The 27,684-nt window shown below is 44.3% G+C and overlaps 2 protein-coding genes across 2 annotated transcripts; both read right to left on the reverse strand.

Moving 5' to 3' along the window:
* Nucleotides 1-74: 74 nt before the first annotated feature.
* LOC121927821 (tubulin beta-1 chain) lies at nucleotides 75-8,319 on the reverse strand. Its single transcript, XM_042461745.1, has 4 exons — nucleotides 8,181-8,319; nucleotides 6,793-6,901; nucleotides 3,343-3,453; nucleotides 75-2,636 (listed from the first exon to the last, which is right to left on the reverse strand). Exons 1-4 carry the CDS (start codon nucleotides 8,235-8,237, stop codon nucleotides 1,576-1,578), a joined length of 1,338 nt encoding a protein of 445 aa, XP_042317679.1. The 5' UTR covers nucleotides 8,238-8,319; the 3' UTR covers nucleotides 75-1,575.
* A 7,273-nt stretch (nucleotides 8,320-15,592) lies between these two features.
* Nucleotides 15,593-23,266, reverse strand: LOC121927896 (tubulin beta-2 chain). Its single transcript, XM_042461913.1, has 4 exons — nucleotides 23,103-23,266; nucleotides 20,555-20,663; nucleotides 20,024-20,134; nucleotides 15,593-16,871 (listed from the first exon to the last, which is right to left on the reverse strand). The coding sequence occupies exons 1-4, from the start codon at nucleotides 23,157-23,159 to the stop codon at nucleotides 15,811-15,813; spliced, it is 1,338 nt and encodes a 445-aa protein (XP_042317847.1). The 5' UTR covers nucleotides 23,160-23,266; the 3' UTR covers nucleotides 15,593-15,810.
* Between the last annotated feature and the right edge of the window lie 4,418 nt (nucleotides 23,267-27,684).

The raw sequence follows: 27,684 nt of genomic DNA on the forward strand, positions 1-27,684 counted from the left end.
GATTAAAGTCTACCATTGCTTAATGATGACTGCTGTGTTAATAAGCAGCTCAAAAAGAATTGTCAAGATACCAGTTGCCAGTTTGAATAAATACTTTATTGCCAAAGTCCATCTTGAAGAAAAACAGAAGTCATTGTTCAGAACGCATGCCTTTATACAGAGTCCTTAACACGAACACCACACAAAAGCCATTGTATAATTTGATTTCATGACAGACATCCTTGATGAGTTTACACAATGCACAAAGGAATGGCAGCATAACACACTGCCACAGAAAGCATGCTTTCATCATTGCTATCAGAATCCATGCCTACCCTATTAGCATTCTACTTGCGGTTGTGCCCACTCCCACCCCACCACTCACCCTTACTTCCCCACCCCCAACCTCTAAAAGTGGTAAGATCTAACTTAGATCCAGCTTTACTTTGAAGAAAACAGGCACACATGAGATCTAAAGACTTTTCAGAAATATATCCTAACTATTGGACTGAACGATAGAAAGCCCATAACTGTACAATCCAGTGGCAAGGGTCCTGCCCTATAAGACATATTTTTCCACAGTGCATATCTGCATCCTTTGAAGAGCCCAATTCAGCAATGGGAAACAATGAATTCAAGATGCAGTTAAAATGCTGTACACTTAGCACACAATTCAACATTGCACATACAAACACTTTTACTCTGTGCATTGTGAGAACACAAGGAAGACAAGGGGAAAGGAGTCAAAAGATCTGTAACATATCTGCAATTCTGTTGTGCAGGGATGAGCCATCCAGGTGTTGCACTGCCATTTTAATTAGCCCTAGCCAACACAGAAGGCTGATGGTAGGCGTTGCAGTCCAACATCTAAAGCCACACAACGCCCCTGTCCTTGCTGTAGGTTATTGTTCCTTACAGTATCCATTTCATTGTTGTGGGGAGAATCCACTGCTTGGTCCTTAATGAGCTTTTCAAACTAACATATCTTAAGTTCTTACCTTTCAGTAGGGAAAAGATAGTTCAGCCACTACATTTTTCCCATGTAAAACAATTTATAAAGTCTCCTTATTTTAGATAAACTATTAAAATCTCTTTGCAATAGAAATTTTAATGCCAGCAATAACATTGCTTGAGTGTTAACTTCACTATTACCTAAACTGTAGGAACTAAGAATTGCTTAACCCCAAAATTTTATTTTTAAATTTTAAGATTTATTTATTTATTTATTTATTTAGGCTATCCACAGACTAAAATGTGGGGAAAATTCATATCACTCATCTTTTCTTATACTTTTAATGATATGTCCTATGCATTTGTTATAACTCTTTCTAGAGCAGTAGTTGTCACTTTGATTCTCCAACTTGAAAGAATCCCAATTAATATAGATATATAGGGCTTCTAGAAGATGAGGTTGGAGAATGACTGTTCTAGATCAGATGATCTTCCAAATTAATGTATGAACATACACAACGTATAACATACACAGCTGACAGAGGCAAGAGTAAAAATCAAGCATAACTGAAAAAGCATGCACAAGTACAGCTGAACAGGCCTCACCCCAGACACTTGTCTAATTGAAATAAATCATCTTCAAACCTAAGCCTCATCCTCCTCGCCTTCCTCTTCAAATTCGCCTTGCTCATCAGCAGTAGCATCTTGATATTGCTGGTATTCGGAGACCAGGTCATTCATATTGCTCTCAGCTTCTGTGAACTCCATTTCATCCATGCCCTCACCGGTATACCAGTGCAAGAAGGCTTTGCGCCTGAACATGGCTGTGAACTGCTCGGAGATCCTCTTGAATAGCTCCTGGATGGCAGTGCTGTTGCCAATGAATGTGGCAGACATTTTGAGGCCTCGTGGTGGAATGTCACACACTGCTGTCTTCACGTTGTTGGGGATCCATTCCACAAAGTAGCTGCTGTTCTTGTTCTGGACGTTGAGCATCTGCTCATCTACTTCCTTCATGGACATCCTTCCGCGGAAAATGGCCGCCACCGTCAGATAGCGCCCATGGCGTGGGTCACAGGCCGCCATCATGTTTTTAGAATCAAACATCTGCTGGGTGAGCTCTGGCACTGTCAGGGCCCGGTACTGCTGGCTGCCACGGCTGGTCAGGGGAGCAAAGCCTGGCATGAAGAAATGCAAGCGGGGGAAAGGAACCATATTGACCGCCAGCTTGCGAAGATCTGCATTGAGTTGGCCGGGGAACCGGAGGCAAGTGGTGACTCCGCTCATGGTGGCTGAGACCAAGTGGTTCAGGTCCCCATAGGTCGGTGTGGTGAGTTTCAGTGTGCGGAAACAGATGTCATACAGCGCCTCATTGTCAATACAGTAGGTTTCATCTGTGTTCTCCACCAGCTGGTGGACAGAAAGGGTGGCATTGTATGGCTCAACCACTGTGTCCGACACCTTGGGCGACGGCATTACACTGAAGGTGTTCATGATCCTGTCGGGATACTCTTCCCTGATCTTGCTGATGAGAAGGGTGCCCATCCCAGATCCTGTGCCGCCACCAAGCGAATGGGTGAGCTGGAAGCCCTGCAGGCAGTCACAGCTCTCAGACTCTTTCCTGACCACATCCAGCACAGAGTCCACTAACTCAGCCCCCTCTGTGTAGTGGCCCTTGGCCCAGTTGTTCCCAGCACCACTTTGGCCTAGAGGAAAAACACAAAAGTGATGAAGGGGAAGCTCCTTTATCTAAAATAATTTTCCATTGCTGACATAATAAAGTATGTAGGTCTAATTAAAGGTTTGGTTGTTGGTGTTGTTGATGTTTTTTTTTTAAAAAAAAATCCAACCTGACAGCAATCAGGTTATGTTGATTCCACCTGTATGTCTTGATAACTGTAATTAGAAAGATGTTTCCCTTCATCCTTTTGAAAATCAGAGGGTGGAATTACAGAGTGGGTTTATAGACAGCCGTATAACAAGTAACAGGCGAAAACAATGGCACAAGCTGTTGTTGGACTGCAATTTCCATCAGATCTGGCCAGCTTGGTAATGGATGATAAAAAGCACAGTCCAACAACAATGCTGCCCATAATATAACCTATGGTTAGTCAGCCTATAGCTGCACTGCATGTCTGCTAGTTGGCTCAGCAGTACTCAGCTATTCCTTCTTGCATTTCCAGTGACAATTAAAAGTTATGGTCACAGGAAAGGAAAGCTGAATCGCTATGATTGGTCAAATGCTGCATATGTTAGTTGAATTTAAGTGTCTACTACATAACCAGATGTACAAAACAGGCAAATAAAACATTTGGAACAAGTAAGCATCAGTTGTTCTGCCAGAGCTATTTAAGATACAATTCCACTTAAGGCAATATCTATTATTGCAATCACAGAAGCAAAATTACATACCGAAGACAAAGTTGTCAGGTCTAAAGATCTGCCCAAAAGGTCCAGACCTGACTGAGTCCATTGTCCCAGGTTCCAAGTCAACAAGGATTGCACGGGGAACATACTTGTTTCCTGTAGGGAGAACAGAAGCCAACTTACAGACACATCAGCCTTATTTAGTTCCTGCCAAATATAGTGTTCATGCCAATTTCACCATTAACCCAAAAAGGAAACATTACACAACACTTAGTGGAACAGAGAATAACGTTAAATTTTATGTAAACAGATCCTAATCAGAAACTGCTTTATGTTCTCCAAGCAATGAGTCAACAGGTTAAAATCATACCCTAGAACACTAGCACTTCAATCCACAACCTAGTTGTAGTATAGTCTCCTGCTATGCATTTATATGGAGGTATATTCACAAAAGCAAAGCCATTTTCCTGGATCCCTAGTGAAGAGGTTTTCTCCTTTCAATCTTCTTTGGTGGCAAGGATGTGGCCTCTTAGCAATTTTTTAAAAAAACTTCCAAAACAGCCATTAGAAATGAAGGCAAATGGACCCATATTTCTTCTATCCATTTATCCTATTTCAATACAGGACCTGAAGCACCAGTTGGGATGGGACAACATGGAAGCACATGTGACTTGACAGGATCAAAGATGACTCACAAGGGTTACAGTGAGTTACAGATGAAATTCATCCTTGGTGAAAACGGGGTCTAGGTAGAAGGTGGGTGTGTAAGGAAGTTAAAGGAGAACCGTGTAATTCAGGGCTCTTTCACACCACACATTTATAGTGTTATGATCCCACTTTAACTGCCTGCATCCTATGAAATCATGGGTTCTATAGTTTGGTGATGTACTGGAGCTTTCTGCCTGACAATTCTAAATGCCCCTTCCTAAACTGCAGATCCCAGGAATCCTATGGATGTTGTATGGTCAAATCCTATGGCTTTTGCATAGCATTTAAAATGGAATCATAGTGCTGTAACTGTGTAGCGTGAAAGTGCCCCTGGCTTTCTTATGTGTGCAGAACATTTTTGTATGGTGGACTAATCAGCTTCCTCCAATCTGAAATGGTACATTCCACATAGAGATTTACTTCTACCTGCTTCTTGAGATAGCTAGACCTTATTTTAGGATACATCTACTTTCACACAGCCACATACAAACCTTGATTGGGTAATTCATTGTTGAAATAGGTAAACTAGAGCTATCTACAAGGTCTCCATCTGATGCAATATAGTTTATTGCAGCTTTCTTCCAACCTGGTATCACTCAGATATTTTGGACTACAACTCCTACTAGTAGCCAATAGCCTGGGATGGTGGGAGCTATAATCCAGAACACATCTAGCCACTAGGTTGAGGAAAGTTGACTTTATCATATTGAATTTCATCACTGGTGGCTCACTCAACACATTTGCTTTCTGTTACATATATCTTAAGTAGTCTTCAACATATAGAAGCAACCATGTTTATATTTCTCTGAAAGAAAAGCAGGGCTTAAATGATTTAATGAGCAATATGATACCTCATTTTGTTTTTTGTAGGTAGATTAAGATTTTAAGCCTACAAGGGTGGTCCCAATTAAAAAAATTAGTTAAAAAAACAAATTAATAATTTTAATACTCACAATAGGGATTTCTCCTAAATCTCAAACTGAACTTTGAGTATTATTACTCCATTAAAGCAGCTTGCTGTTACCTCATTCACTCTGATTGTACATAGTTATTTCATTGAAAAATCTGTTCAAAACTTAGACTTTTGGGTACAGGAATGGCTGACGGACATCTCTTTCTTGCCAACTATGGCAGTCGATGGCAACCAAAATGTGGGGGGGACACCACAGAAGCTTTAGGATTGAAGTCAGAAAGTGTAATAATTTTGTGAGTAACAATAAAAATAAAATCCTGTATATAAAAAAGGACATTTCAACATGGAATTATGAAGTAAACTCCTAAAGCTAGAATATTGATGGTTTTTGTAAATACATTGTAAGTAAAAATGGATTAAAAGAATGAGTCTGGTTTGGTTTGGCTGGAAGTGGTTTCTCATTGAGAACAAGCTGATAGTAACAATAGAGTTGAATTACCAAGCTGTGTCTTTGCTACTCTGTGTAGGAGGAGGCACTGTGAAGGGAGAAAGATTAACTCTTTGCAAGCCAAGTTCCCATTTAAAAGAAGAAGGCAAAGATACAACCCCAGGAAGAGGATTTTGTTTCAGTAACATGGCAAGAGATGTGACAGGAGCGTAAACAGATGCTTAATGACCCTTTAAAACTATAGAATGAGATTTAGGCTGAAATTTGGATTGGAAGAGGATCAAGGAGGGAAAATTGAATTCTTAGAGGAGGAAATGAAGGAAGCAAAGAGCCCTGGAATGGAAGAGCAACAAGGAGTCAGCTTGGAATGTGAAAATTAAATCAGACAGAGGTTTGTGATTGGATTGAAGGGCTGTTGAAGATCAGGAGGTCACCCTGGAGGAGAATGCTGGCAACATCCAAAATGATGAAGAAACAGCAAGGACTGTGAAGAAGATGCAGACACTTCAGAGACTTGGGTTTTCCTCCACAGTTCTTCTCAAAATGGCAACATGAAATTGATCGGGAGTACTTTGGTGTGTTTTCAGGCATTGGAGAAGATTTCCAATTGTCCAAAAATCATTTGTTTCAAACTGAGAACTTTGGGGACTGGCAGGGAGGCTTCAAGGACCACTTGGGTTTAAGAGCCACATGCAACCCACAGGTCACAACCTACCCACCACTGTTTTAGGTCTTTCCCTCCAAAGATGGAGCAGGGTAGATCTGACCTCACAAACCCTCCTGCCAGATCCTGTGCTTTCGCCATTCTTCCCTTCCTACCTCTGGAGCAAAATCCATAGCCTCTGCAGATATCAGCCCAGAAAGAGGGGATGCATGCCAGTCATGAAGCTGGTGTACATAATTTCCTCTCATGGGATGCAATGGCAGATTGGTATAGAAGGGGTGTACCCTTCAGGAGAAGGGGTGCTGCTCCCTCTTCCCTTCCGCCTGACTGAAATGACCCCTGCAAGGCTTTGTACAGGACAGTTCCCCTGTCTTTCCATCTTTCTTTCTTTTTTTTAATTCAATTTATTTTTTATTACCTATTAATAAAATCCATTTGTTACATTTTGCCATCATGATATAACTTAAGTTGGCCTCACTACATCATTTTCTTTTATTAAGTGAGTTGATATATTAACACTCTAAATTATTTCCCTTGATTGTGTGTGGTCTTATATAATATGTATATGTATACATACACATGGTGCCTGGGTCATTTATGTGTGTACATATATACATATAAATGCCTTTCAATCTTCCCTGACTCACCCCTCCCTGTAGCAGAATGGCTCTGCCTAATTCCTGCATCACAGGAATAGGATTAAATGTAATAAAACCCCAAAAGGGAGAAACATTTCTAAAAGTTAAGTGTTGCCTTTATTACCAGCTGCTTCATTGTAGTAGACGTTGATTCTCTCCAGCTGCAGGTCACTGTCTCCATGGTAGCTACCAGTTGGATCGATGCCATGCTCATCGCTGATGACTTCCCAGAACTGCAACAAGATTTGTAGGCATTTGGAGAGCTATTAGCCATCTGCCTTCAACAATGCCAAGAAGGCTGACCCAATAAATGCCGCTGCCACACCTATCCGCATCCAACAGCCATGCCCACCTCCTTGCTGAAGATTCCATGGTGCAAACCTGCCTAATCCAGTGTCCTCCAGATGTGTCAAACTACTACTACTACTACTACTACTAAGGATCATGGGAACTATAATTGATCTGAAAGTTGGAGAAGCCAGCAGGAGGCAAGCTCATCTTATGCTATTTGTTATTGTGCGCTTTCAAGTCATTTCTGACTTAATGGCAACCAGTGAGCCAGGGTGCAGTAGTGGTTTGTGTGTTGGATTATGACTCTGGAGAGCAGGGTTTGAAACCCACTGGGTGACCACACTCTCTCAGCCTCAGGGGAAAGCCCTGGCAAACCACATCTGAAGAAATCTTGCCAAGAAAACCCCATGATAGGTTCTCTTTATGGTCGCCATAAATCAGAAATGACTTGAAGGTGCACTGCAACAACCTATGACTGGGTTTTCTTGGCAAGATTCATTCAGAAGAAGTTTCCCTTTGCCTTCCTCTGAGGCTGAGAGAGGGTGACTTGCACAAGGTCATCCAGGGTGGGCTCCATGGGAATCATTGGGGAATATCTGCCCATAGGGAATCATTGGGGACCACTGGCTAAGGGCAAGTATTTTCTAATGATTCCCTATGGGCAAGTGCTGTCATTTCTTTTAGTAGGTCCCTGGACAAGAAGGACGCCTGGTCCCTCTGGATCTTCTGGTATTCCACCCGCATCCATCCTCTGCAAAAGGGCGAGGCAAGGCTCCTCTCCCTTGAGAACCGAATTGTTTTCAGGGACTAAAAAAACGGTGGGAGTGCCAGGGAAAGGGGGATATGGAGCTCTCTAGAGAATGGAGGCTGGTGGGAGGGAGGGGCGTGGGTCAGGGCGATGATCCTCAATAAGGGAAGGGAAGGAGGTTCCCTATTGTTCTCTAAGGAAGAAAGGCAACTGCAGGAGCAGATCCACTCCTCCTCCCAAAAGCAGGGCGAGGTTGGCACAAAAGCTTTGTTTCCCAAGAAATGGCCACCTGATATTAGATCTTACATGATATGATATCTGACCTCGCCTTCCCACGCTTCCTTGGCCTGCTTTGCATCCCCAGGCCTTGAAGGCCCACCACAGGAAAGGTGGGTGTCCTTGAGAAAGTCAGCATTTTTATTTCTATATCTATTTTATTTCTATATTATTAATATGTTCCCCTCTCCTGGTACCTTGGCTCCGATCTGGTTCCCGCACTGGCCGGCTTGGAGGTGGACGATCTCCCGCATGGCTCCGCTTTCCCCGAGTCACTGCCGCCTCCTCCTCCTCTCGCCTTTTTCTAAGGGGAGGGAGATGCCCAGCTCCGCCTCCTGGCCTCGTCCACATGCACACGTGTCAGCAGGACCAGGCGGAGCCTTTTGGTATAATTGCAGCCTCTGGCTCATTATGGAGACCCTATCCTGGGGTTTTTCTTGGCAAGGTTTGTGGAGAAAGGGTTTGAACTTTGCCTTCCCCTGAGGCTGAGAGAGTGTGACTTTCTCAAGGACACCCACCTTTCCTGTGGTGGGCCTTCAAGGCCCTACTGATGTATGGCAACCCTGAGGTGAACCTCTTGTAGAGGTTTCTGAGCATGTTTCTTCAGAGGAGCTTTCCAGTTGCCTTCCCCTGAGGCTGAGAGAGTGTGACTGGCCCAAGGGCATGGCCAAGGGAGTGTCTCCAGAAGCGGTTGCCATGGCTTTACTCAGAGGCTGAGGAGTGTGACTGGCCCAAGGGCATGGCCAAGGGAGTGTCTCCAGAGGGAGGTTGCCATTGCTTTCCTCGGAGGCTGAGAGAGTGTGACTGGCCCAAGGGCATGGCCAAGGGAGTGTCTCCAGAAGGGGTTGCCATTGCTTACTCAGAGGCTGAGATGTGTGGACTGACCCGGGCATGGCCAAGGGAGTGTCTCCAGAAGGGGGTTGCCATTGCTTTCCTGTGAGGCTGAGAGAGTGTGACTGGCCCAAGGTCACCCAGTGGATCTCATGGCTGAGCTGGGAATCGAACCCTAGTCTCCAGAGTCATAGTCCAGTGCTCAAGCCACTGTGCCGCACTCCTCTTCATTTGACATTAGGCCAGGAGAAGTACAATAACACCCCAAATCCACAGAACAGCCACACCTTTCTTGTGTTGAGCCTTTAAGGCACTACTGATGTATGGCAATCCTAAGGTGAACATATCATGAAGGTTTCTTAGCAAGTTTCTGTGGAGGACTTTTCCCATTGCCTTCCTCTGAGGCTGAGAGGGTGTGACTTGCCCAAGGTCACCCAGTGGGTCTCATGGCTCAGCTGGGCATTGAGTCTCCAGAGTGGTAGTCCAGCACTCAAACGCTAGGCCACACTCCTCTCCATTTTGTACTAGACTCCAAGAAGTACAGTAACATCTCAAATCCACAGAAATAGATACTGTACCTTTCTTGTTGTTGTGGGCCTTCAAGTCACTACTGACTTATGGTGACCCTGTCATGGGGGTTTCTTGGCAAATTTCTTCAGAAGGACTTTGCCCTTGCCTTCCCCTGAGGCTGAGAGGATGGGGGTGGGGGAGGAAACTTGAATATACCCGAAATTTTGAATTCGTGGGGGTCCCGGAACAGATCCCCCACGAATTCCAAGGGAGGGCTGTATATCTATGACCTGTGTGTGTGTTTGCCTCTGTGTCCTTTGCTCTCCTGTCAATAGAGTGGTGTGTCTGGAATGGAGGACTCAGGAGGGAAGGAAAAGAGGGAAGGGCAAGGGGGTGCCTCTCCTTTAAAACAATAGGATTTATGCCACTTTGGAATATTTCGAATATATCTGTGTATGTGTGTGTCTCGGTTAAACATTGCCAGAGTCAGATGGCATCCCTTAGTACACAAAAGTGCAAAGCCCTCAAGGGTTCCCAGCTGGAATTTATACTACTTTTCAATATTTCAAACATGTGTGTGTCTCGGGTGGCAACCCTTATTATACAAAAGGGCAAAGCCAAGGGTTCCCAGCTGGAATTTATACTACTTTTTAATATTTTGAATATATATGTGTGTGTGTGTATTGTGTATACATATATATATTCTATGGGTTTACATACACACACACACACACGGAGGGCGCTGGGGTCTCCTTTGTTGGGTGATAGGTTGGAGGGCCAACTTTGGCGAGGGTTTACATGGTGACTTCCTTTATGGCAGAAGAAGCAGATGAGACTGTATGGCCATTGGGGAGCCCTTGCAACTCTAGGATTCTATGGTTCCCTGAAGATGCTGCTGCCTCCATGGAGCGCAATGGAGTCTTCTTCTTTGGAGGCTGTCCTTAAGCAGAGGCTGGACAGCCATCTCTCCCAAGGAGGGCTTTGATTCTGTCTTCCTGCATAGCAGAAGTAGCTTGGAATTGATAGCCCTTTGGGGTCTCTTCCAACTCTAGGATTCCAATGAACCCCAAAGTTACATAAGATGGAGAGTGCCAGATGGCATCCATCCATCCATCCCTTCAATGTATGTCCTGCCTTTCTCCTCCAGGGGACCCAAGGTGGCATACAAAATTCAAAATAGCAATTTGGTATTACAACTGTACAATGCAAAGGTAAAGACAATTCAGTATCACTTCTAAAGCTCATAGCTAAAAGCAGTTTAAGAATACAAGGACAAAACTAGATTCAACACGTTCAGGAGAAGCAGTGTTGACCATAGAGCAAAACAGAACAACATTCCAAATCCACAAAACAACAATATGCTTTTTGGGCTAACTCAAAAGCCCAAAATTCATTTCCCATCCTTGTGAGGTGTCTGTCTCTCTCACACACACCCCTTTCTCTCCTTCATCCCTCTTTCTCAGAGTTCCTGCATGACAGGGGGTTGGACTGGATGGCCCTTGTGGTCTCTTCCAACTCTACAATTCTATGATTATATATATATATACACACACACACGAGCAAGTCACCCACCTTCTTCCTCAGAATCCTAATACAAAAGAGAAGAAGGAAATAAAGTTGCAGAAGAAGAAACAGAAATGGAAAGAAAGAAAACGATGGTAATGAATCAGCAGGATTTTTTTTTCTTGGAGAATCCTCATCTTTAATACCTAGATGGCAGGCAGATACAAAGAGAAGCTGTACCTTTGGATTTGGCCAGTGGAAATAAAGTCATTTCAGTCCATTTTTTAAAAAAAATTACCTAAATGTGCAGATTTCTTCATATTTTTAAGCATAAACTTATGATTTAAAAAGTCCAAATATGGAAAGAAACAAAAATGGAAGATTTTCCCATCCCTTTTCCTGGACTGATGGATAGGATGTTAGCCAACTGTCCCTCCTTCTATCATCACATCACCTTCTCTGTCCACATTTATTACATGGATGTCCTTTTTCTCCAACAACTTTACATCCTCCCATGCCCTTGCACTTCTATTTTCACAATAGTCCGTTTTGGTAGGCTGAAAGAGGTAGCTGGCCCAAGGTCACACAGGGAGCTCAGTGTCTGAGTGGAGATTTAATCTTGAGATCTGTGGTATTCATGTAAATACATCATGCTTATTCTTTTGCCCTTGCGGTATAGCTGAGAAATATGAATTCTCTCTCATTAGCCATGTGCAGCTTCCAGGTAGCTGGATGAACATAATGCTGTGACTGGTTTCTTTCTTCTTGAACAAGAGAGACTTAAACACAACTCAGCATGGAAAAGTTATTTTGGGGGACTACATGGCTGTTGTTGAGAGATCAACTTGAGAAAACCAAACAAACTTTTGTTTCAGAAAAATAAAGTTTCTCCATTTTTAAAAAATGACTGCAATGTAAAATGAGGCATGCATAACTTACTAGTTGTTGATGTTTCAGCACACAAGGGAAAGTACAACCCTACATAACACTACAGAATGACACAGAAGTACAAGCAGACCTTCAGAGTGGACTCCCTTGGGCAGAAGGGACTTTGGGTGATCCCTCCCAGGAGCATTTCATCTCCAGGCAATTTAAAACGGCTAACAAATCATTAAAGTCTAAGAGCTCATTAAAAGGAGCACTAAACAAGCACTAAAGTTGGTTTAGAACTCAATAGACCTAAAAAATAATTTTAAAGAACAAGACTGAAACATGTTATGCGGTGTTGCTTTGCAAAATGATGTTGTTTGCTGTTGTGGGCCTACAAGTCATTTCTAACTTATGGTGATCCCAAGGTGACCCTATCACAGGGTTTTCTTGGCAAGATTTGTTAAGAAGGGGTTTGCTTTTGTCTTCCTCTGAGGCTGAGAGAGTATGACTTGAGGAAAACCAGCCAGTTGGTTTCCATGGCTGAGTGGGAATTGAACAAAGCCACTACACATAGCACTTTTCAGATCTTTAGAGATTTGTATTAAATATCTGCAGCCTAAATACCCCAAAGGTACCATATTCCTCTGATCTTGCAAGCTAAGCAGGCTCAGACCTGGTTAGTACTTGAATGGGAGACTGACAATGAATACTAGATGCTGTCAGTTATAGTTCAGAAGGAGGAACTGCCAAAACTCTTTTGCATATCCCTTGCCTAAGAAAACCCAGTGAAATCCATGGGGTTGCCATATATTGGCAGGCAACTTGAAGGCCCATATACATTACAATCACCATTGTTCTGTGATATTATGTAGATTTGCTCTTGTATAAGCAAGAGATGAAGCCTCAGCATAGGCTGGTAGAATTATTTACTTGGGCACTGTGGAAGAAGTAACAGTGCCCATGCTTTTGCCCCTATGCTACCTTATTCCCACCTCCCCCTATGGTGCACCACATATCCAGTAGGCCCTACTGTGTGAAATGATACAGCAACCAGGAAGAGGTCCGCTAAAGCAGTGGCAGGTTATTAACATACTGGTGGGTATACATCCTGCCTATTGATGTTGTAGAAAGCTTTTGCCTTGTATGCATTGTTAAGGAAAAAGCAACATGGGATATACAGTAAATGAAATAAAACATGTATGTGAGAGTCAGGGTGACTCAGCAGAAGCCAATAGAGAACCACACAGGTGTAAATGGTAATACAATTAACAAGTCCTGAATGCCAAGGACAAGAAATGTAAAGTGGATAATTGGACACACCTGACAATTGTTAAGTGGTCAAGGCTGAGATGATGAAATCATTAATTGTAGGATGAACCAAGAGAACCAATGGGAATGGTGTACACACCTACTGGGTGGAAACAGACAACAGTGGGTGGTACCATGCATTGACTATAATAATGACTATGCATCCCAATGTATTTTGTGGGTAGTAGAGTGGGTAGTAGTAGTGGATAGTGAGGAGTTGAGTATTGTGTTGGATAGTTTTGGAGCTGTATATAGTAGAATAAAGTAGATCTTTTATTTAAGACTACTGTACTGAGTTGTCTGGTGTCTTGGGTGAAGCTACAAGAACCAGCTGGATCCTGAAGAAGGGTGAAGACTTCTGTGGAAGCAAGAGTGAGAAGGCTTGGAGAGTTTGTCAGGGTCTTCAGCCTGTTCTCTGTAACTCTTGCTAAGCTATAACCACTGGCCAAAACTGGTCAGCGCGGTGCACAACCAGGTGGTGAGTTCAAGCCAGAGGTGAAGAGCTACAACTCCCATCATCCCTGACATGCATTGCCCTTGCCAGTTTTTGTTCTGTCCACCTTATCCATATGGGACTTGCTTTACACCTCTTGAACTTCCTCTTGCTTCTTGCTTCTGTTCTCTCTTCCTGTTTCACCTTTCTCCTTTAAGAAAAAATCTCCCCCCATTGCTTCTGGTATTTCTCATCCTCTTTCTCTTCCTTCCAGTTTGCTTCACAGGCCCAGTGGGGAGCTGCATACCCTCACAGATGGCCTCTTCCTATATCCTGGGTAAGGTATTTGGGTCCTTCCTACCAGCCCCACCCACTATGGCCAATGGTATGGGATTGTATGAGTTACAGGCAAACACATCTGAAGCGTGAAAGCCTCCCTACTCTTTTTCTATATTAGTCTATCTGCATTCTTTGATTTACATTGGACATTCATAATCCCTTAGATCCAGCTATTTGCAGGCATACCACACAAAGCATTTTATGGCCCAAATGTGACATGTCATTTTCATCATGGGAGAGCTGGTTGTGAGGATAGTTCAAGTTCAGGAACAACCTGGAGAATTCTGGCAATGAAGATGATTCTTTCCCACCACTTCAAAGTATGCACAAGATGAATTTTCATTATGGACAGAGAAATTTGCAAAAAATGCACTTTTAGATTCGAGCCTTCCCCAGTATACTGACAGAAACAAGTAGACACACAAGTGGCAAGTTTATTGACTCTGATTTTAAGAGATTTCCTTATACCTTCTCTGAGATGTTACTCCACACTAAGATATTTCTGTACTTACTTTTATGATTTGCAGAATGGACATATTTTCTATCCACGCCCAAACAAGCAGTGGCAGGTGTAATCACATAGTGCCAAAGGAAGAAGAATACCTAGTTATTAACACCTTGTATCTTGTAAGACCAACCTACATGTTCAGCAGCTTCAGTAAACATCCTATATACATCATGCCACCCCACCCACACCTTTCTTTATATGATTAACACTGAATGTTCATTTGTTCTCTGAAGAATGAGTTCTTTTCTTTTTCTCCACCAAAAAACCCTCCAACACTAGGATTGGAGCATGTTGTAAAACTGAATATTTGGCTGGATGAACGTGGAAAAAACCCAAGCCTTTCCTCTTCTACAGCACAGAAATAAGGTAACCCAGTTTTCTTGTTGCTAGTCAGATCTGTAACAGTAATGCTGCATGATTTAAAGGTGCTTTTTATGATGAGGAAGTAGTCAAACTTGACTTTTCCTTAATTAAATAGACAGGTTATGTGTATCACCCTAGCAAAACACACCCCCAGGCAGCACCAGGATTTCAAAATACACATAACAATTTGATGGAGCACTTCTGCCTTACCACTGTGGAGAGCAACCTTTTGATTTCTCGTGGCAAGGTTCGCATAGAACAGGCCCATTCTTGTTTTTCATATGATTGTGCTGATCATCTCCCTCTCCCTTAACCATCAGGTTAAAACTGAGGACTTCATTCTCACTTTGAAGACAAGGATGATTATTACTTAATATCATGCAGTATACATTAGGATATGGAGGGGTTTGTACTGAACAAACTGTTCTTCATGGCAGTGAACATGAGAACAGTAGCTCTGTAGATTAGCTATTTAGGTTCCAGATACTTGGCCTATTTTGAAGGCTATCTTTTGGTGTAGCTATAGCTAGGCCGAGTAACCACATATTTTCCTTAGACAAAATGTCAACGGAATCAGCCTTTAGATGCAACACATTTTCAGCCAGATCACTGTAAATCTCATAAGAGCATGTTTTTTAAACACTTCCTAGGTGGATTAACAATAGGACCATAATCCACATTTATTACCAACATATGGTTAGGTACTACAACAAAAGGGGAGTTAAAAATTAATCCAAGAAAATATAGAGGTGAAAGCCTGTTAACTTCCCTTTCATTTGATACTATTATTTAAATGGGTGAGGTATGTAGTACTCAAAAGATTGCAAGGGGACAGCTATTTAATAGCATGTCACCAACTGGATTTCAAACACACAACTCAACCAATAAACCACTCAACACCTTCTATGTCACTTTCTGGGAAAAGAAGAGTCCAGACACCAAGGTGAAACACAAATGCCTTTTATGTTTGAGATAAGATTTTTAGACAGAAGACTTTTTCAGAAGTATTTTGAAACTACTGTTACATAAAGGGTGAAGTTACAAAACTGCTGACAGAGGCAACAGTAAAAAGCACCAAATATAACTGAAAAAGCATGCACCAGCACAGCTTAACAGGCCTCACCCCAGACACTTGTCTAATTGAAATAAATCATCTTCAAACCTAAGCCTCATCCTCCTCGCCTTCCTCTTCAAATTCGCCTTGCTCATCAGCAGTAGCATCTTGATATTGCTGGTATTCGGAGACCAGGTCATTCATATTGCTCTCAGCTTCTGTGAACTCCATTTCATCCATGCCCTCACCGGTATACCAGTGCAAGAAGGCTTTGCGCCTGAACATGGCTGTGAACTGCTCGGAGATCCTCTTGAATAGCTCCTGGATGGCAGTGCTGTTGCCAATGAATGTGGCAGACATTTTGAGGCCTCGTGGTGGAATGTCACACACTGCTGTCTTCACGTTGTTGGGGATCCATTCCACAAAGTAGCTGCTGTTCTTGTTCTGGACGTTGAGCATCTGCTCATCTACTTCTTTCATGGACATCCTTCCACGGAAAATGGCCGCCACCGTCAGATAGCGCCCATGGCGTGGGTCACAGGCCGCCATCATGTTTTTAGAATCAAACATCTGCTGGGTGAGCTCTGGCACTGTCAGGGCCCGGTACTGCTGGCTGCCACGGCTGGTCAGGGGAGCAAAGCCTGGCATGAAGAAATGCAAGCGGGGGAAAGGAACCATATTGACCGCCAGCTTGCGAAGATCTGCATTGAGTTGGCCGGGGAACCGGAGGCAAGTGGTGACTCCGCTCATGGTGGCTGAGACCAAGTGGTTCAGGTCCCCATAGGTCGGTGTGGTGAGTTTCAGTGTGCGGAAACAGATGTCATACAGCGCCTCATTGTCAATACAGTAGGTTTCATCTGTGTTCTCCACCAGCTGGTGGACGGAAAGGGTGGCATTGTATGGCTCAACCACTGTGTCCGACACCTTGGGCGACGGCATTACACTGAAGGTGTTCATGATCCTGTCGGGATATTCTTCCCTGATCTTGCTGATGAGAAGGGTGCCCATCCCAGATCCTGTGCCGCCACCAAGCGAATGGGTGAGCTGGAAGCCCTGCAGGCAGTCACAGCTCTCAGACTCTTTCCTAACCACATCCAGCACAGAGTCCACTAACTCAGCCCCCTCTGTGTAGTGGCCCTTGGCCCAGTTGTTCCCAGCACCACTTTGGCCTAGAGGAAAAGGCAAAAGGTTGATGAATAATAGTATGTCATTTTAGCAGTCAATTTAATTAAACCACCTCAACTTATGAAGCCACCTCAGACAAGCGACATGTCCTAAGAGTTAATCTTGATGGGAATTCAAGTGGTTTTGTGGGTTTGGCCTGAGGGCAGTTTGGATGGGACACTGTCTACAAGCATAGACAGATCTTCAGTTATGGTCATCTGCCACCCAGACAAGGATATTCAGCAAGAACTGTAATGTCTTTACTACTTTTATATACATTTCAAAAATTATTATTGAATGCTAAGGAATATTTCCCTCTGTATCCACAGATTCCATATCCACAGATTCAACCATCCACAGCTTGAAAGTATTTTTAAAATATAAATTCCAAAAAGCAAACTTTGATTTTGCCATCTTATATAAGGGACACCATTTTACAGTACTACGCCACTGTATGTAATGGGACTTAAGCATCCATGGATTTTGGTATTCATGGGAGTTCCTGGAATCAAATCCCAGCAAATGGTCCAGTGTATGCCATTATTAAAGATGTCCTTTAATAAAGGGGTTACACAAAGGTGTTGGTATCAGGGAAAAATCTAGTATTGAAACCAGATGTATGCACCCCCTGTTCTTCATGTCCTTTAACCTCCACATCTAAACTTGTTCTCTGAATGTCTTTGCATGTTACAAAAGGACAGAAAGAGCCAAAGTAAGTAAGTTGTGGTTCCGCATTTTACTTCCACAATAAAACATCAAAAAGAGGGAAGGCTGGCACCTCCCCTGTCATAACGCCCATTAATGGTGTTGGCATAGCTTATATACCTCACTGTTGGAGAGGCATAAGAATTCCTTTACTCATTATTCTAGATTGCAACTCTCATTTCATCATAATAAGCAAAGCAGACCTTTGAAGGTAGTGTGTTGCAAATAACTATGATATGTACTTCTAACAAATTGCAGGGAGAGATAACAAAATATAAGGGGGGAAAATCAGAAGTGATATATCATGTAGGAACAAAGTTACCTTTAGGTATAATGAGTTCAGTTCATAGTTATTTTTTAGAAGCTACCTTTTCAGGAATTTCATAGGCACTTTGATATTAAAAGCTAATAATGAACAGCAACAGAAAAATAAAGAACAACTTTGAGTTACTCACCATGATGCTTTAAAAAGTAACAATGGATTACTTTTTAACCATTACAATGACTAACAGAAATGAATTCAATTTAAGAAGCAATTTACCAAGTCTGATGTAAAGCAGAAAAGCAACATCTGCCCATCTTATGCTTATATAATGCAAAAAAAAATGTACATAGGGATCAATGCCTGGTAATTGTATCTAATAAAGACACTCACAATATAGGGCAAAATTTCCCAATTTGGTGCCCTCCAGAAGTGTGAGACTACAAAAACCAACACCTATAGCCGGTACAGCCACCACTTTGACAGTGGGTGATGGGATTTGAAGTCAAACCTATGTAGAGGGGGGGACACTGGGATGCAAAAGGCTGATGTTTAACCATGCTTTGAGGGCAAGTTTTCACACTTGATCTTAGCCAAAAGGCTGAGAAGCAATCAGAGCAAGTATTCAACAGAAGTCCTCCTTGCATCTGCTAGAACATGACTAGGAGACTCAGACTGCATAGTGTGTTAAAGCAACATTCCTTTTTAAACCTTGCTACTTAGTACATGGAATGCTGGTGGTATGGGAAGAGGATGTGGCATGGTCAGTTCACATAGCCCCCTGCCCCTACTTGTGTGCTTATCAACACTGTTTAAGCTTAATGCCTGAACAATGTTTCTCACTGAGAAGAAGCAAGCAGGGGAACTACAGAAGTGGAACTGGAGCAGATGGTAAGGGCTAGACAGCTGTGTTCCGTTCTGAAGAGGCTAAATATTCTGAGCAGCAAAAAATTCAAGCAAAGTTGTCAACCCTGACATATAGTGAGCAAGAATCATGTCCATTAACTCCAACTAGATCATTAGGGAAGAAATGTGATGGGCATTAGCCTCACCAAGGAGATCAAATTTTTAAAAATTTGAGCTCTGTTCAACAAGACATCTCAGTTCTGTTGGCAGAAGTTTCCCAGTGCTGGCAACATATTCAAGAGGCAATCTTCTCATTTCTTTGTATATACCAATATCAGTCCTAAGCAGAATCAGCTTATGCTTACATATGCATTCTATGCATATGAGAAGATGTCAGCAGTCCTGGGCTAGCCCCAGAGTTTTCAGCAGTACCAAAATAACTCAAAATGGGGAGCTTTCAAAGTAGCCCAATGGAGTCTGAGCATGTTCAATGGCCATGGAATGCTGGTCACCTGTTTGGGAAGGATGGAAAAGGAATAATTGTCTGATAGGCTGAAAAAAGATCCTGGACAAGAGCACTCCAGGCTGCAACATTTTGTTGCAGGACCCATGTCTGCCACTTGGTTTAACCAGGTTATCAGCAGGATAAACATGCAAACTATATTAAGTTATAGTAACATAACCAAATCCACAAAACAGTGATAACTTTATTTTACTATACTTTGCTGTGCCACCAACATGCCTACCTCTAAATATATTACATTATGTTATTGCTGGGCCTTAGGTAAATTGTGTTAAAATAGAAGTTGTGAGTTTTTGTTGTTTTTTAACATCAGTGGGTCCACTAATTGTATGCTTTCCTCTTTTTGGTGTGATGTTTGTTGCTAGGTGAAACAAAACTGAATCAGTTGAATCAGTCAGCTGAATTAACCAAGCATCCTTAGATAAAGAGACTTTTGTAACTCTAATGAGAACCATGCTGCACTGAGCTGGGAAAATCACTGAGCTGGGGTATGGTATTGTAGAAAGTAACTTGATAACACTCTGGTTACAGTAAACCATTTGTGTTTTTGTGCAACAGTGTACTAATTTCCTTTACAGCCCACAAACCTGTGTATGTACCAGAAATAATTTGTTCAGTGCTACAAGGCCAAATGGAAATTTGACCTCACACATCTCTAGCTTTCAGCAAGAATGTTTCACCAATGATAGTACAGTGGGTATTTTCTTTGTGAAGGTCTCTTCTGTTGCCAAGATACGACTGATCAGTTCACTAAGCATTTCAGCCTTGCTTAGACAGGCTGTTTTTCAGAACAGCCAACGTTGCCACACTGAAACACATACCAAAGACAAAGTTGTCAGGCCTAAAGATCTGGCCGAATGGTCCAGACCTGACTGAGTCCATTGTTCCGGGCTCCAAGTCAACAAGGATAGCGCGGGGAACATACTTGTTACCTGCAAAAGAGACACAAAACCAGCATCACAGACCTGCCGTCAGCAGATTTTGTTCAGCCCAAGGCAGCTCCCGCACACTTGGCAACCTCATTACTATTCACTGGAGAGACACAGCAACTCTCCAGACAGATATAAGGGGGAGGTGCTGATTTAAAAGGGACAGGCTGATGAAACAAGGGCTTGAATTTTAAGAAGGCATTACGTCTTGGCCAAGGATTTCAAGCCAGCCTTTAAAGGGGCAGCCTTGTCAGAGCTTTTGTTCCACTGTGCCCACAATAGGGTGCCTGCAAATATCCTTCAAGCACAGCATTACCCTATGCCCACAATAGGGTGCCTGTAAATATCTTTCCAGCAGAAGATGTTTTGCAGTCTATTATCACAGGGGCTTGTGTGTGTTATGTGTGTGTGGTGGTAGGTTACCGGTTGCTTCATTGTAGTAGACGTTGATTCTCTCCAACTGCAGGTCACTGTCTCCATGGTAGCTGCCGGTGGGGTCAATGCCGTGCTCATCGCTGATGACTTCCCAGAACTGGAATGGGATTTTTTTATGCAGAGCTATTAGCCAACTGTCCTTGAAATGCCAAGAAGGCCAATCCAACACATGCCACTGCAGACACGCCTTGTCTAAAATTCTCTGGTCAGGGCCACTGGCGTCCCAGCTTTTAAAAAGTGCCTGAACGAAACAGGCAAAACAACACAGACCCACCCTGCCCTCCCTCTGCAGCAAACAGCTGCACCGAACTGCAGGGTTCACCTGACAAGTTACAAAATGACCCATTTAAATATAGAAGCACACAACAGGCTTTATTCTAAAATCTCCATTTATAATGTTCAAAATTAACACTTGTTTATTAGCACAGGGAAGAAAATGAGAGAAGCTACAAGAGTTCTCAGCAATGTCTTCCCCTTTTGCAATGATTTCCAGGGAGCAGCTGTGTTAAATCTGTCGGCGCAGAGGCAACAAAGAGACTTGTGGCACCTTCAAGACAAAGCCATCTCATTCGGCAAACGCCTTTGTGGAGTCCAGCCCACTCCAACGCATGCCTTCCATTCAGACTCATGACATCGGATGAAGTGGGCTGCAGTCAACAGAACAAATGCCAAATATAACTTACTCATCTTAAAGGTATCAGAAGATCCTTTGTGCTTTTGAGGCCATTTCACACACACCCATGCTTCAAATGTCAGTCTCATACATTTATTTTTATTTTTTGCTCCATTTTAATGATGAAGATGGAGCTTACTAAAGAACAGACCTCAGTACAGACCCATGGATGGAGAAGAAAAAGGCAGCTACAGTTGTTTCCTCCATCATTCATGGCCTCGCCCCTGTGCAGTTGCTCTGCATAAGGTGATGCTGAAGAAGCTACCAATTCTTGGTTCCATGCTTCCAGGATGCATTTACACTGTAGAAATAATGCAGCTTTATACCCCTTTAAATGCTGTGGCTCCCTCCTATGGGATCCTGGGATCTGTAGTTTTACAAGGTCTTTAGCGTTCTCTGCCAAAGCCTCACAAAGCAAAAAACACACCAGCACTCTGTAGGATGGAGCCATGGCAGTTAAAATGGCGTCAAACTGCATTCATTCCACAGCACAGACGCACCCTTGGACCAAAAGTGCCCATGGCAAAGCTTAGATGTGGAAGGAGTCTTGCCTTTGTCCTTATCTGCTTGAGAACAGAATGTTCCAGTGCCAGGAAAGCTCCCATTTCAGTGGAATTGTTTGGAAAAACACCCAGTTTGTGACTCTTCTGGGTGGGGGCAGCTGGAGAGGGTCAATTCCCCTCTTTTGAATAACGTTGCAGATGTTTAAAGAATTAAAGCCCAGGCACCCAGATTACCTCCTATATGCAAGCTTGCCCCACATCCTTCCAAAGCAAGGGGAATTGTTCTGCCTCCCCTGCCACTAGCCACAGCTGCGAAAGAGGCAAAGCCTAGATCTGCCCCCAACCCACCTGATCCAGCTTAAAATACTACGATTGCCAACTAGCTTTTGAGAAATGGTTCTTTGCAAGGGCAGTGATTGCCTGGATCGTCCCGCTGGAAAACATAAGCAGCTGTAAAGGACAAATAGGCAGATCCACCAGCCCAGTCCACCCCACCCCAGGGATGGAAGGAGAATCGGACCCAATGGAGAACTCCTTCTCTTCCCATTCTTGTGTCTGTGTGAAAGAGGAAGGGCGTGGTCCACTCCTCTTGCATTTGCCCAAATCATACCCCAGATTCTGAGTCTGGTGGTTCAGACAGCGAAGGGCACCGGCTCACAATCCCCTCCGATCTGCAATGCGAAAGGAAACGCCCCCCAACTCTCCTGGGGTGGGGACCCCTGTTTTAGAGAGCCCCTCTGGGTTCTGCTCAGCTTTGCCGGGGTCGTGTGAAGGGGGAATCGTGGGGGGGGAGGGTGAGAGGTGGTCGTGTAAATAGGGCAATATGAACGGGACTATAGGGGTGGGAAAGGGGGTCCTGTGAAGGGGCAATGATGGGGTGTGAATGGGGAAACTAAGGGGATGTGAAGGAGGCAGTAATGGGGTGTGGATGGAGCAATAATGGGAGGCTCAATGGGCAATAATGGGGTTTGAATGGGGCAATAAAGGAGGTGTCAATGGGGCAATAAAGGGTTGTCTGAAGGGCCCTCCCCTCTCCTCTCCCCCCCTCTTTCCACAAAAGAACGAGTAACAAAAGAACAGGTTCCAGAGGTGACAAAGACCCAGTGGGGGTGGGAGGCACAACACAGTTATGGTTTGCTTTCCAAGGAAGACGATATATATATATATATATATATATAGTACACAAATCCACACATTTCTGCTTCTATTAGGGAAAAAAGAAAAAGACATCGGGGCAACCCTGGGCTCCTTCTTTACAGCTGGGGCTCCTGCCTGGAGAGGGCCCCTCCTCCATTGCAGAGATGCGCAAGACCCCCTCCGCCCAAGGCTTGCAACAATAGAGGCCCCTCCCTCGGTGTACCTTGGCCCCGATCTGGTTCCCACACTGCCCGGCCTGGATATGCACAATCTCACGCATGGCGCCGGCTTCTCCTCCTCCTCCTCCTCCTCCTCGGGGCTGCCACCCACTCTCTAGCCGCGTCTGCCTCGGGCTGCTGCTCTTAGCCCCGGCCACCGGCAGCAGAGAACGCTCCCTTCGGCTGACTCTGCCTTTTATAGGGGCGGGGGTGTGGCGCCCCGCCCCTTCCCCACCGAGGCCCCTCCCCTCGCCTTCGGATCCCTGAGTGATGTAATGCAGGCACAGGGGCCGAGGCCCCGCCCCCAGACCCACCCTGCAACAGAGGGGCAGCAGGGGATGCAAGCTGGCTAGCTTCCTCTGCTCCCTTTGCCAGCTGTTTGCCCCCAGTGGGTTGGGTTGCCTTCTTTCCCACTGGCCCAGGCCCCTGTGCCTGGAGAAGCAGCCCCACAGGCAGAAGTCCAACCGGCTGCCTTTGTCTGAGCCCACCTCCACTGCAGGGAAAACCACTTTAGGCAAGAACAAAGCCAGGAGGACTAGAATGAAGCGGGAACAATAGAAGAACTTAGTGGTCTGAGTGTGAGGCTGGATCCACACTGGAGAAATAACCCGGTTTGGCATCACTTTAACTTTTTTCTGGCTCAAGGCTATGGAATTCTGGGAGCTGGAGTTTGTTGTGGGGCCCAAAGCCATCACCACCACTATCATCATCATCATCATCCCCAGCCCTATCCCTATCATCATCATGGTCACAAGAGAGCTTCCTCCGCATCCAGCTGCGCCTTCCTCCTCCTCCTCCTCCTCCTCACCCCCCCCCAAACCTTTTGTTTCCTCGAAAGCTCCTCCGCCCCCTTGAGTCTCTGTCTTCTCTCTCCTTCCCTTCCCTTCTTCCTCGCTGCCCAGGGGACCAGGGATGCTCCCACCGCCCAGGAGGACGAGGCACCGAAAATGGAGCCCAGTAAATAAGGGAGGACGTTGCCAGACAAAAGCTTAATATAATACACACACACACAAATGCATGCTTCTTGGTCCTGCTCCAAAGGGAGGACTTTTGGTGGGGATTGCTCTTGGGCAGAAGGTGGATAACGAGGACAGGTCCTGGGAAAGGAGGACACCTGGCCCTGCTGAGTAGGGCGGCGGGAGAAGGGCTGCTCGGTAGAAGGAGGGCAGCCAACAAAGAGGCTTTAGGTCAGCCTCCCTTCCCTTTCATCTGCTCAAGATGAGGATGTTGAGGATGATGATGGTGGTGATGGTGATGATGATGGTGGCCAAATGCGCCTTTGGGCACCTTCTTCTCCAGCCCTGGAGTAGTAAGTGTGTGTTTAACTCTGTTTATCTGAGAACGATTTTGCCTTCTCAGAACAATAGGAGTGTTGGGTGATGGGTGTGCCTTCCTTTCCGACGGATGGAGACCCTTTCTTTCCTAAGGTTTATCTTGGCAAGCTTTCTTCCGAGGAGGGTTGCCCTTGCCATCCTTTGAGGGGCTGACAGCCTGTGCCATCCTTTGAGGAACAGGTACCCGGGAAAGCGCTACTAGGAGACCGCTTTCTTAGGCCTTCGTGTTTCCCAAGGCAGGGAATGAATGAACAGAAAAAAAGAAAGAGAGCAACCATCTCCTTGAGGGGAAACAATAAAATGATAGGAATGCCAGAGGGGCAAGGAAAAGATGAAGCTGGTGAACTGCAAGGCCTAACTCCAAGGGCGATTATGGATTCTCTTCCTTGATTCCTTCACTGGGTTAAAGGGGGACCAGAAATCCTCACTTCCAAGGAGGACAAGGCACCCAGAATGGAGGACATGGGAGGCAAAAGGGAGGAGATGCTCAGAGAAAAGTTCAACACACTCAAGAGATAAATCCATGTCTCTTAGTCCTCCTACAAACGGGGGGGGGGGTGTCCTTTGGGAATTCCTCCTGAACAGGAGGTGGGAATGTAGGACATGTCCTGGGAAAGGAGGACCTCTGGGCACCCCTGCTCTGGACATCCAGAAGATGTTTGATTGGCAGGGGAGCGTTTAAATAGCAAGGTGCTGCAGGGGAGTTTTCAAAAGGATCAGCCTTTTGCCTTTGGCACTCTTAACCCAAGGAGGAATGACTTTCTTCCCCCAGCCACGCCTTGCCTTTAGCTTTGTTCTCCCTCCTCATTATTTATTTATTGTTTAAGTGGACTGAGTTCTTCTGGATCCCCAGGAGGTCAACCCAGATTTTAGGGGAAAAGAAGTGGCATTTCAAGGGAGGAAGCCAAGAGATGCCTTTGAGAAACAGAATAGCAACATGGGTGGGGGGACTATGGCTTGGTTTCTTCTCCCAAATCCTGGTCTGGGTGGGGAGGGTGGGGCCATTTGGAAGGGAATTCCTCCTCCTTCCCCACCAAAAATTGCAGCCAGCCAGATCAGGTTCATTTTGTGGAGATAACAATGGGATCTAGAGGGTTCTGTAGAGGAAAAGATGGGTGGCATATAGGATGGCATGGAATGTCCCCATGTTTCCTTAACACAATCTCTCTCTCTCTGTGTGTGTGATAACTCTATACATCTCCAAGGTAGAGAAAAGAGCCAAAGGAATCATCCCTGAAATTGCTGATGGGAGCAGCAAAGGCTGCCCTGCTCCAGATCTGTTGTTTCTGTTGTGCTCAGCAAATTCAGAGGTTGAAAAGAAATCCCTTGATTCTGCCACGCCTCATGGATTAGACTGCTAAACCTCCCCCCCCCCCCCAAAAAAAAAACATACTTACTCTGTATCTTCTCTGTCCATCCTAGGTATACTTGCAAGAACCATCTGTTCACCTGAAAGGAGAAGAAGGAAGGGGTCGGTGTGAGGGGTAAAATGCAAACCATTGACTCTAAATTCCACTGAACAAGCAAATGTTGTTTTGGGGTGACTGTGGCCAGGGCAGCAAAATTGTAGACCTTGGTTCATTTACTTGGGAGACCTGTTGAAGTGGGCTTAAAAACCCTAAAGGTGCCAGATCCTGCCTGATCTTGGAAGCTAAGCAGGGTCATCCCTGATTAGTACTTGGATGGGCGATCATAAAGGATACCAGGTGCTGTAGGCTATATTTCAGAGGAAGGAATGGTCAAAGCCACCTCTTGTGTATTCTTTGACAAAGAAAACACTATGAAATTCATGGGGCCATTGAAGGCACCTACACACACATTGAACCCAATGGGACTGGCTTACAAATGAAATTGGTCTGTACTAGATCATGAAATAGGTCACCTTCCACTAGTCCTGGATCCCCTTTAACATTGGATCCCCATTTATTTCACCTTATATCCCTTCCTCGATTATTTAACTCTGTGAGATAGGTTAGAGTGAGAGTTGGTGACTGCCCCCAAGTTATCCAGTGAGTGGGAATTTGAACCTGGTTCTCTGCACAGCATGGACACTTGTACAGTACCTTGAATACTGAATGTCTTCAGGTCTTAATGATTGCCAGATACTTGATAAATCCTTGATTTTTAGAGATAGCAAATTTCTAGTGCCAACTATTTTTTCTCCCAGGAATTTTCTTCATTCCTTCCATAGTCACCAAGTAATCCTGACCCCCATCACTCAGTCATTATTCAGCTAAATATTGACCAATATTGATTATTCAGATCTCGGGGGATGTTCGCATGAATCAATTTTACCCCTTTGTTGTAGTATTCGCTCCTTTTTTAGCACCTTTCTTCTACATACCTGAGAGATCAGTTCCATTAACTGGTTAACTTCATGCATTGGTTGCAATAAATAACACAACATAATTTGGCACACTGCACTTCATTGAAATAAAATGTCTCTACACAGCAGTTATTCCTGTAGGAGAAATAATATGCCTATGCTATCAGGTATGATCATCCCACATGTTTATTATATTTTGCTGTGTCTAAATAAATAAGCTGGGATACTGGACTGACAAGCTTCTCAACATATTTTACACCATGTTAAATAGAGAAAGAGATAGTAGTGGAGGATATTCAGAGAAATTTACACTTACTCTTTTTTAAAAATGGAGGGAAGATAACCATGCAAGAACAGTCACTGTCTACAATCTGAAAGAGGTACAGTCTACTAAGAGCAGAGTTTGGGGAATTACATTTTGAAGTGTAATTCCAAGAAACTTACTGTGCATGGCCTCTGCTGGGGAAATTTTAAGTGTTATAGTCCAAAAAGCAACTTTCAAGCAGCATTATATCACATTCCCCTGGTCGTATTGCACGGATGTCAGAAACTGGACTTGCAAAGCTCATCATCTTCGTGATGGTGAAGGATAACTACAACCCAAAGTGATGCCTAGTCACAAGAGGACAATCCCATATGACTCCGATGACAGCTGGACCTGTTTAGGGCAGTGTAACACCATTACACTGAAGACCTGATGACTGGTGGCTTTCAGGCCAGTGCAGCTGTGAAGCCTGCACTGACATTTTCCATAGGAACTTTAAAGGTGCTGTCCAAGGTGCTATCCTTCCCCAACTGATTCAACATCTAAGAGAACTCTTTTAAAGTTCTGATTAAATCCAGTGGGAACTAGTGACGCCCATGTCAATGGTGCAGTGAATTCACACCAGGTTTCAGTTCAAAATTTAAAGGTGCTAGCCGTTGTGC

Source organism: Sceloporus undulatus, chromosome 4 (assembly GCF_019175285.1).
Source record: "Sceloporus undulatus isolate JIND9_A2432 ecotype Alabama chromosome 4, SceUnd_v1.1, whole genome shotgun sequence".
NCBI classification, from domain to species: Eukaryota; Metazoa; Chordata; class Lepidosauria; order Squamata; family Phrynosomatidae; genus Sceloporus; species Sceloporus undulatus.

Coding starts and splice junctions, on each gene's coding strand:
- LOC121927821 (XM_042461745.1), bottom strand. CDS start 8,237: ATGCGGGAGATCGTCCACCTCCAAGCCGGCCAGTGCGGGAACCAGATC. Junction 6,902..8,180: donor GGAACCAGATCGGAGCCAAG/GTACCAGGAGAG, acceptor ATCTTGTTGCAG/TTCTGGGAAGTCATCAGCGA. Junction 2,637..3,342: donor ACCTGACAACTTTGTCTTCG/GTATGTAATTTT, acceptor TTTTTCCTCTAG/GCCAAAGTGGTGCTGGGAAC.
- LOC121927896 (XM_042461913.1), bottom strand. CDS start 23,159: ATGCGTGAGATTGTGCATATCCAGGCCGGGCAGTGTGGGAACCAGATC. Junction 20,664..23,102: donor GGAACCAGATCGGGGCCAAG/GTACACCGAGGG, acceptor ATCCCATTCCAG/TTCTGGGAAGTCATCAGCGA. Junction 16,872..20,023: donor GCCTGACAACTTTGTCTTTG/GTATGTGTTTCA, acceptor CTTTTCCTCTAG/GCCAAAGTGGTGCTGGGAAC.